The sequence below is a fragment of the Anomaloglossus baeobatrachus genome, chromosome 4 (assembly GCF_048569485.1).
Source record: "Anomaloglossus baeobatrachus isolate aAnoBae1 chromosome 4, aAnoBae1.hap1, whole genome shotgun sequence".
Lineage (NCBI taxonomy): Eukaryota > Metazoa > Chordata > Amphibia > Anura > Aromobatidae > Anomaloglossus > Anomaloglossus baeobatrachus.
This window is the reverse complement of record NC_134356.1, coordinates 514,727,262-514,737,756: the sequence shown is the minus strand read 5'-3', so window position 1 is coordinate 514,737,756 and position 10,495 is coordinate 514,727,262. Positions and strand designations below refer to the sequence as shown.

Here is a 10,495-nt window from a genome sequence, read left to right as displayed (position 1 = left end):
AGACCTGAGAGGGGTGACTCAAGGTTTTTAGGTTGGCTGGTTACACCATTTTAGGGGCTGGTGTTTGTTCAGGGGGTCTACCTGTGACTACCTGGCTAGTCCAGGGCATCACATCCCCCCTTGGTTTAATGCAGACCGTCCGCGGGCTGCCTGACCACCACCGGTTTATTTTTGTTTGCTGTAAAGATAAAACGGGAAAACAGAAATACAAGTATACTAAACTTTTTACAATTCAAGCAGGTTTTTGGAAAATCATCCCTTGCGGGAGGCACATTTTTTTTTAAACGTTGCATAATAAAACAGTTTTATTAACGGGAATGGGACCGGGTCCTTCCAGTTGCCCACCCAAACAAACCTAGCCTTGATGCTGCCTCTAAGAAAGAGGCAGCACCCCTTTTCCCAAGTCCAGTCCGTTGGTCAAGGCCCGGGTATTGCCCTTGCGGGCCGGGTAAAAAGTTCCTTATCCGGCAGTCTCTCAGAGGCCCCACGTCCAGGGGACCCCTGGACCCAGAGGGTTGTCAACGGTTACCTTGGTGACGGGACCTCAGCCTTCTCTGCCGCAGGTCCTTCCTCCAGTCTGCCTCTCCGGAGGCTGTGGGATCTGAAGGGCGGTCCAGGAATTATTTACAAATAGGACTTTGCTGCCAGCGCAGCCTCTTCCAGTTTTTTTTCCTTAGTCCACCACAGGGCAGCACGGGTCCCCAAAGCCACATCCACTCACGGAGACACTGTCCAGAAAGACCCCGTCCTACACTGCCTACGGTGCGGGTACGGTAGACCGGACTCTGGAACGGGAACTGTCCTCACTCCTTTAACTCCCTGCCGTCCTCCACCAGGGGCTCCGACCCTTAATGGCGCCCACTGGAACTCCAACCGCATCAGCGTTCAACAAGTCAGGTAGGGTCCTCTTCCTTCCACCCGTGTGCTGGATGGCGTCTCCCGGGAACATGGGGACGTTCAACAAAGGCAGGAGGTTTACGACAGGAGCGGGTCCTTTAAACTTGCAACTTTAAAACTTTAAAACGTTAGAACTTTAGGGGGTTACCTTGCGGCTCACCATCGCAGGGGCTGCACTGCGCCATCGTCGGACGAGTCATCGGGCTCCCCTTCCAGGTGCAGTATTTCCCTGGGATGTAAACTTCCAGCGGGAACAGCGGCGGTGGCAGCGTACACGGTACCTCTTCTTCCATGAGTTGTGCTACCCCAGGCTTGCTGGTCATGGTACTGGCGGGCTCCAGCTCCCAGCTGATGAGGGACAACATGGGGGTCTGCATGGATTTGTCTCGGCACTGCACGGCTGCGGCGGCCCTCTGCTCACGGGCCCACACCTCGGTAACCATCCTTCGGACCTCCGCCTTCCAGTCAAGCACCTGCTGCAAACTTTGCGCCCTCACCTTCACGCAGAATCGACCCAGCTCCCGCTCCAAACAAGCAGCAATTCCTGCAGGGAGCTCGCCCGGGCCGCGATCCTCATCATCAAAGGCTACTCGCCCTCTGCCGCTTCTGGGTCCCGCCACTCCGGTGACGGGCACCGCTCCACTCGCCTCCTGGAACGCCGACATCCTTGCCTTCTCCCGCGGTCATCAGCAGCTGCCAATTCACCCGCTCCCCCTTGGTCTTTTCGAGGCACTCTGCTTTCTTTTTGCTCAGCTTCACTTTCCAGCTGCATACTTTTCTGCACCGCTCTGTTCCCAGGGGGCGGGGCTTCAACTCTCGTGCTCTTTTCGCGGGGAAGACGGGTCTGGCGGGAAATCTCACGCCAAGGGATAATGACAAGATGGCGGATTCTGAAATTTTTCAACGGGTCACCGCTGACTTCTACTTCAAGGCGCACTTTCACCAGTAAGTGGATGGGTTCAATCCTGTTCGTGACGCCAGAAGAGTCGTTGTGTACCGTCCCGGGGCTCGGCCGGCTGCCGAGCCGCTCAGATCCGTGCTCGTCGGTGGGTGGCTCGAGCTCCTCCCGGACCCAGGGGTCACGTCGCTCTGAAGGGAAGCTGGCGCTACGTGTAGGGACTTCGGTGGGGAAGGTTCATGGCCGGAGCCGTGGCGTTTAGGGATGCAAGTTCGTGACGCCACCCACGGGTTGTGGTGAATGTGGACACCACCGCTACCATTGACTAGGCTCCCGGGGACGGTGTTATGCAGCCAGGTGTTAACCCCTCCGTGGGCAGGGGGTGATGGTCCCGGTGGTTGTGAGGTGCAGATGGGATGGTGCGGTGTGGCGCGCGGCCCGAGGGCACTGTTGTACTCACTATGACAGATACACCAGAGTCTCTGGTAAACCAAAAAGGATGGTGGTCGGTGCCCGCAGCCGGCTGCGCTTTTCCCCTTACTCAGGTTGGTGGTTCCCGCCTTTCTCTGTTGTAGAGCTTGACTGCCTATGCTTCAGCAACGGTAGTCTGCTCCCCGGCTTTATATGTGTCGGGGAACCCGTTTGCCCACAGGCGCTGGCTCGTGGGATCTCTCTGCCTGTGCGGTGGCTTTCTATCCTCTTCGGTGGGCTGTTGCTGTCTTTCGGGTCTTGGGACAGGAAAGGACTTAAGGTCCAGACCTCAATCAGTGAATTCGACGTGGTCCAGTGGCTTCTGGACCTCGTTCTGGGTCTGAGTACCCTTCCTGGTGCTCCAGTTTCCAGTTGGTTCCCCGGTTCGGTACCGGCGGGCCACTACCCTGTCCCGGTCTTTTACGGTTCCACCAGCCATCTTCCCGGCTCCTGCAGGCGGCAACCACCATCTGATTCCTGGTCACAGGGTATCTGGGCTCCTACCCAGACCCCTGACAGACGTTTACTCTCCACTACTACACTCTTTCGCCTCCAAAACTGATCTGCTTGCTTTTCCCGCCTCAGGCTATCCGAACTCCTCAGCGGGCATGGCCAACCGCCTGGTTCCATCCCCTGGTGTGAACGTCAAGTCCTGAGAGGGGTGACTTAGGGTTTTTAGGTTGGCTGGTTACACCTTTTTAGGGGATGGTGTTTGTGTAGGGGGGTCTACCTGTGACTACTGGCTAGTCCAGGGCGTCACACAAGGACTGTAGGTGGATCAGTACTTGACCTTGTAGTTACAGCATAAACGACATCTCATGGTATAGTTCGAACAGAGATGGAGCCTCGGAGGCGGCAGAGTCCATGGCCTGAGCAATCTGTAACGGATGCCAGTGATGAGGTGGCGAGCGTGAGTGGACTCAGTGAACCACAGAGGGGACCTGAACTTACCCATACATGGGAGGGGCTTGACTAAGTGCGTACTTGGTAGATGCAAGGTACCTCTCCTAGGGCAATGTCCGGTACTGTGGCAGCCCAGGGCAGGAATGTGCTTAGGTACAGATAGGCAGAGTCTCTAATGCTGACAGGTGCAGGCGGGACGGCTGAGTCAGACAGGACAGCAGATGAGGGCAGGTATGGATGACATGGCAGATACTGACAATTCAAACAAGATACTGGGAAGGTATAAGTTAGTGGGCACAGGTGAAGGTAATGGACAGTGGACAGACGGGACCTGAAAACTAGCTAGCTAGACTGACTAACTGACCATGTTGCTCAGGCACCTCTCCTAGTTGGAAGATGCCTTAAATAAATACCTAGTGTCTCTCAGCCATAGGTTAAGAGGCACTTCCAGGTAAAAGGGCGCCAGCACTTTAAGAGCAGGGAAGGTGCGCATCCTAAGCACACTCCTGAGGAACCTGTGCTTTATGCACAGGCCCCTGGAGCAAGAGGCAGCAGATACTCAAGTGAAGGACCGCAGGAAGGTGAAGCAAGGCACAGTCCAGCCACAGCGGTGAGTGGAGTGACGTCCCTGCTGGGAAGAGAAAGAGCAGTGCAGGGATGCTGGCGCTACAATGATCTATTGTTAAAATTGTGTTTTTGTGTTATATGTATTTTTTGGGAAAGTTTTGCCACATTTTTTTCTTCCATATCATGATATTTATTAAGAAAAAATAAAGCGTAATCCTGAAATTTTCACAATGGCTACTGGGGCTATTTTATTGTCGCGGGCGGGGGACAGATCACAACCGGGGGGCCGCTCGAGGCACTCGGGTCCGGGCGGTGGCTGTGGCTCAAGTGGCAGCCAGATCCAGTGCTCGCGCAGCCGTCCGTCGTCCATGAGTAAAAATGGGATATTTACAAGGGAAATTGTCTGTGACGCCACCCGTGGGTTGCGGTGATGGATGGTGACACTGCCGCTGCCTAGATATGGGGGTGCCCGGGGCTGATGAAGCAGGGCAGCAAGGTGGGATCCCCTCCACGGGTAGGGGAGGTGTAGTCCCGGGGCCCAGGGTATTGTGTAGTATTGCAGGGAACAGTAAACTCACAGTTCGGTTGTCCTGGAGCTGGATGAGGTTGTACTGATGTGTGGAGTCAATAAACACAGAGTCCTTTTGTAAACCAAAGCCGATTGCCGGGAGCCTTTTGGAGCGGTGTGCTGGTTTATGGTCTGTGTCACTTTCCTCTGCACTACTTTTGTGTTTGTGGACTTCCCGGTATGGAACACGGGAGTCCGCTTTCGGTACTTTGGTTGGGAGCCATGCCCGCTGACGCTGGCCCTTGGGATCTGCTAGGCCCTGGCGGATGCCCTATCCCTTGCGGTGGGCTGTTGTCTGCTTTTGGGACTTTGGTTGGGGCAGGACCTAAAATCCTGCTATCAATTGGTTAATTAGCTAGGCTGTTGGTTCCGGTCCTGGCTTCAGGGTCCAAGTACCCCCTCTGTGCACGGTTTCCGGGTCGGTTCTCTGGTGTCGGTACCGGCGGGCTCCAACCCTGCCCCGGTCCACCTCGGATCTCCGGCAGCCATTTTCCCATCTCCTGACAGATACGGACCACTGTCTGCCACCTAGCCCTTGTGCAAGTGCTGCTGTAGTCCAGAGGCTCCAACCCCTGACTACACTTCACTGATTGCTCAGCACGACACGACTGTCCCCTTTCCTGTCCAGCACTTCTCTGACTCTTTTCCCGCCCCGGGTTCTCTAGACAGTTGGTGGGCGTTCTCCAGCCTGGTCCCGCCTACTGGTGTGTCTTTCCTGCCCTGGGGGGGTGACTAGGGTTTTGTTGGCTCGATGTAACCCTGTGAGGGAAGGTGTTAAATCCCAAGGAGGAAGCGATTCCTGTATCCTTGGTGGAGGGCACAGTCATCTGTGACTCCCTGGTTTTTCCAGGGTGTCACACTATATTCATAGTTCTTGTCCATTCAGGAAGAGTTTTCACCTCGGTCCTCCTTATCAACACAGGTAGGATTACCTTAACAGATATTCGATAACTGTAGAGAGAAGACATGATTCACACATTCAAATATTATATACTGCTCAAAAAAATAAAGGGAACACTTAAACAACAAAATGGTATTTTCGTGTTCCCTTTTTTTTTGAGCAGTATATATTAATCTACCTTTACTAAGCAAAATTTTCAAAACTGTACATGGGTTTCCTTTGCAGAAACAAAAATTTTATTACTTCTCTGCTTTCTGCCAAAAGCAACAAACACAAAATTTTGAAAACATATATTTGACACGTAAGGCTTTCATGTGAGGTAGCATTTGTTATCATAGACACAAAAAAAATCACAAAACCAAACACTTAGCAGCAGTCCCTCGTATTGCAATGACCAGTAGCACCTTATACACATCTGATAACAGAGGATCCAATATTCAGAATAGGTGATTTATAAGCTGACCCTGGTGATGTTCAAGCTGAAATTTTGGTAAACATATTGCAAGTCTAGGGTCACACTATTGTATTTTTCTCATCTGAGAAATCAGCCCAATTCTGCTAATCACAGTCTAATCATACTCTGATTAAAATTTGATCAGAATGTGATCCGATTTTCCTGGATGTGGAGAAGAGTGTTAGAACAATTTCTCCATGTTCTCCATTCTGTCAGTCCATGAAAATCGGACCATACTCAGAGGCCAAGTGCATTTTTATTTTTTCCATAGACCCATTGAGTTGCATGGTCGAATGTGATCCAATGTACAGATGAAAATCATGAATGCTGTGATTTTTTTTCCCTGACACACTTAGGGGTACTTTGCACACTACGACATCGCAGGTGCGATGTCGGTGGGGTCAAATTGAAAATGACGCACTTCCGGCATCGCATGCGACATCGTAGTGTGTAAAGCCTAGATGATACGATTAACGAGCGCAAAAGCGTCGTAATCGTATCATCGGTGCAACGTCGGCGTAATCCATGATTACGCTGACGCGACAGTCCGATGTTGTTCCTCGCTCCAGCAGCAGCACACATCGCTGTGTGTGAAGTCGCAGGAGCGAGGAACATCTCCTACCGACGTCACTGCGGCTTCCGTAGGATATGCGGAAGGAAGGAGGTGGGCGGGATGTTTACATCCCGCTCATCTCCGCCCCTCCGCTCCTATTGGCCGCCTTCCGTGTGACGTCGCAGTGACGCCGCACGACCCGCCCCCTTAATAAGGAGGCGGGTCGCCGGCCAGAGCGACGGTCGCAGGACAGGTGAGTCCATGTGAATCTGCCGTAGCGATAATGTTCGCTACGGCAGCTATCACAAGGATATCGCTGCTGTGACGGGGGCGGGTACTATCGCGCTCGGCATCGCAGCATCGGCCTGCGATGTCGCAGCGTGCAAAGTACCCCTAAGTACGAGGGAAAAAAATTGCACATTTGTACAGCCCCATGTGCCCCATGAGTAGTGTGCATTACACATGATCCATCAAAAGTAATCTGACAGGTGCCCCGCCCCTATCAAAATGTGTCAAAGTTGTGCTGTAGTACGCCCCTTATCTATAAAAGTGTATCAAAATGTGTTTTCTTTTATTGATTCGTGATATATTTATTGGATTTTGATAAATCTTGGTGTTGTAATTCACAATCTATATTCGTGATATATTTATTGGCTTTTGATAAATCTTGGTGGTGTAATTCACACTCTATAATATTAGTTCATGGACTAATATTATAGAGTGTGTATTACACTACAGCATACAATTAACATTTGATTGGGCATATTATGTATATGGCCAAATATACTATTACCCCCGTCCTGTGCTAGTAATGAGTTTTTTTTATAACTCCCCGAGTATAAAGTTATACTGTTTACATAAAAGACAGACACATTAAAAGTTTAAATTCTTTATTGATCAAAATGTCAATTGCATTCAGTAAAATGTCAGAGGATTACAATTAATACTGTATTAAAACAGAACAATATAAAAGTATTACAAGCAATAGTATAATACACTATTTAATAAAATACAAATATATATTAATTCTCTTACATAATAATTTATTACATTACATTTCAGCATTCTGGCTGTTACATTGTGAGCCACATTGATTGTAGTATCGGGAGAGTCCTTTTTTTAGGCATCAAACTTGCTTGTGTGATACCTAATGGAGAATGTAGAGATTGAATTGGTCGGCGGGGTGATTACAGCCATCAATGTCAAATTTCAAAAACCTCTCTATAAAATTGCTGATTTGAGCGGTGAAGATGTACAGGGCTCGTTTTATAAAGAAGAGCTGCAAAAAATAGCAATGGATGAGAATCGCATCTACAGAATCGAAAAAATTTTGAGACGCAAGCGTAAGAGCGGTGAGAGACTGGTATTAGTTAAGTGGCTTGGTTTTCCTTCAAAGTTTAACAGTTGGATTAAAGAAGATCAGCTGACAGACATCTAAATCATGGAGGCGGAATCATTTTATATAACATTACCAAGCAATGCATCTTCTAGAATATATCCTGAGAACACAATATCATCTTATACCACCAAATTGGCAAAGCCTGTACACCTTTCTGGACCCTTTGAAGTTGCGCTCACCGAGATTCAATACCCGCATACATGGTATACGTTTGAGCAGAATGATGGAAATTTCTTTATAGGGAAGCGTGGTGAAGTTTTGAAGGAGTTCTATTTGAAACCGGGATTTTATTCAAACATCGCTGAACTCATAAGAGCCATTAATGAGCGTATTGATGCATTGAAGGTAGCACCCGATGGTTTTAAACTAAGATACGACGATGTGAAGAGAACTGTTACCATGTCGGATTCACCGACTATACATTTTGCACCAGGGCAGAAACTCTCGCATATTTTAGGACTACCACCCTATATTGAGGCCTCTGTAGATAATGCACATCTGGAAAGGAAAAAGACGTATGCAGATATAAAAGATGGGTTTTATACATAATATGTGTACACAGATATAATACAACACCAACTTGTGGGGGATAGTTATGTTCAGCTTCTGCGAACAGCGCAGGTAACGGGAAAGAGTGGCGAACTAACCACTCTCCAATACACAAGGCCCGATTATGTACCGCTTTGCAAGCAACATTTTGATTCTGTGACGATCTCTATATTATCAGATCAGGGTGTGCCTGTTAAATTCAAATACGGCAAGGTAATTATTCGATTACACTTTCGACCGAGAAAGGGCTAACACAGTAAAATGGTGTCTCAAAGGGTGTATGGCGAGCCAGCAATTTATGCAAGGTATTATATGGCTCAAACGGGCCATGGTTTAGAGGGCTTTCGCGGTGATGCGCACATGTATGGCGGGGGTCTTGCAGGTATTTTTAGAGGCCTTTTTAGGCGAGCCGTACCGTTGTTCAGGAAAGGTATAGAATTAGTAAAACCGCACGTAAAGACAGCTGTCAGAAACATAGCTAAAGATGCGGTCACATCCCTCTCAACAGCCGTAATGAATCGGATAAACACGGACCCGCAGGAGGGCTCTGGAATTATTTATGTTGCTAAAAAACAGCAGAAAAGAAAAAGGCAGGCTCGTTATTCACAACCCCCTATGCTCATGGTTAAAAATACTACCAAGAGACGAAACCGCCAGAAAAGGGTGAGACGCTCTCTCGGTGACATCTTCTAATCGCTTATCATGGCTTTCATACATGAAGCATCGATCGAGTGTGCAAAATCCGAACTGGATATTTTTGACCTCCCTCCAACACAGACAAGTATAGAGAAATTGCTTTTTGTAGAAGTTCAACCTATTGCGGCTCTGTCAGACAATGCACCCTTGGAATTTTTTATATCGGGCAGCGGTGAATATTATTATGATCTAAACAATACGCTGCTGTACATAAATTGCCGCATCGTCAAACAAGATAATACAGCTATCGGCGCTGACGCCAGAGTATCTTTTATAAATTACCCCCTCGCTACGCTCTTTAATCAGGTTGACATCACTCTGGGCGATCGCCTTATCTCACAGTCGGATAACCTCTACAGTTATAGAGCGTACATTGAAACGCTTTTAAATTACAGCTCACAAACATTATCATCGCAATTTACTGCTGGATTGTTCTATAAAGACACTGCAGGACATCATAATGATCGGACCTTGGATGGCGCAAATGCTGGTTTTGTCAAAAGAGCCTTTATATCAGCCAACTCTAAACCTGTAGATCTCATGGGGCCAATTTTTGGAGATATATTTAATCAACCAAAGCTCATACTTAACGGTCTTGACCTCAAGATCAAGTTGTCAAGAAATAAGGATAGTTTTTGTTTGATGTCCGCTGATGCTGAGCAATATAAAGTGCAAATCTCACACGCTGCTCTGTATGTAAAACGAGTGCAGGTCTCTCCAGCTGTACGAATAGGCCACAGTCAGGCCCTACTAGCTGCCACCGCCAAATACGCTATTGATAGGGCCTGCATGAAAGTATACAGTATACCGGCTGGTACACGTATTTCAAACCACGAGAACCTCTTCTTAGGCCAAATTCCTTCAACAGTAATATTAGGATTTGTAGATAATGAAGCATTTAGTGGCTCATATAATAAAAATCCTTTGTGCTTTGCTCATTTCAACATAAGCCAGACAGCAATTTATGTCGATGGCCAACAAATACCAGCACGGCCATACCAACCTAATTTCAATGTTGATTTAGCCGTTCGAGAGTTTATGTCGTTAGCCCAGATTTCTGGGAAACAAAGGTCCGATTCTGCTTTGGCAATAGACCGTGAAGAATTTATGGATGGATTCACATTATTTGCGTTTGATTTATCCCCCGATCAAGAGCCCGGTGGTCATTTCTCGCTTGTGAAAACCGGTAACCTACGCGCTGAAGTGCGATTTGCGGTAGCTACACCACATACTGTAAATATGATCGTATATGCTCTCAGCTCAACTATACTTGAAATCAACAACAGAAGAGAAGTATTATTTGATTATATCTAATTATGAATACCCTGCAACTCACAAATCTGCTGAAGTCCGATCGTTATACAGAACGTATATTTGCTGGTGTGTTTCCGTGTGATTTGCTACCGTCATATAGAGTGAATCAGAGACCCGCTGCTTACATCGTGAACACAGACACCGCCAGTCAAAGCGGCCGTCATTGGATATTAATTGTACTCTGCGATGATAAGAAGGCAATATTCTTTGATAGTTATGGCTACCCGCCTTGTTCCATAATTTTTCCTGCTGAGTTTGTAAGCTTCTTAAACAGAAACGCTGAACTATATTGTTATCAAAATAATAAATTACAATCAACATATTC

The 10,495-nt window shown here is 48.1% G+C and overlaps 1 protein-coding gene across 1 annotated transcript; it reads left to right on the top strand.

Annotated features, from left to right (window-relative positions):
* Nucleotides 1–8,862: 8,862 nt before the first annotated feature.
* On the top strand, nucleotides 8,863–10,170 carry LOC142302578 (uncharacterized protein F54H12.2-like). Its single transcript, XM_075343680.1, has one exon. The coding sequence runs from the start codon at nucleotides 8,863–8,865 to the stop codon at nucleotides 10,168–10,170; it is 1,308 nt and encodes a 435-aa protein (XP_075199795.1).
* Nucleotides 10,171–10,495: the final 325 nt, after the last annotated feature.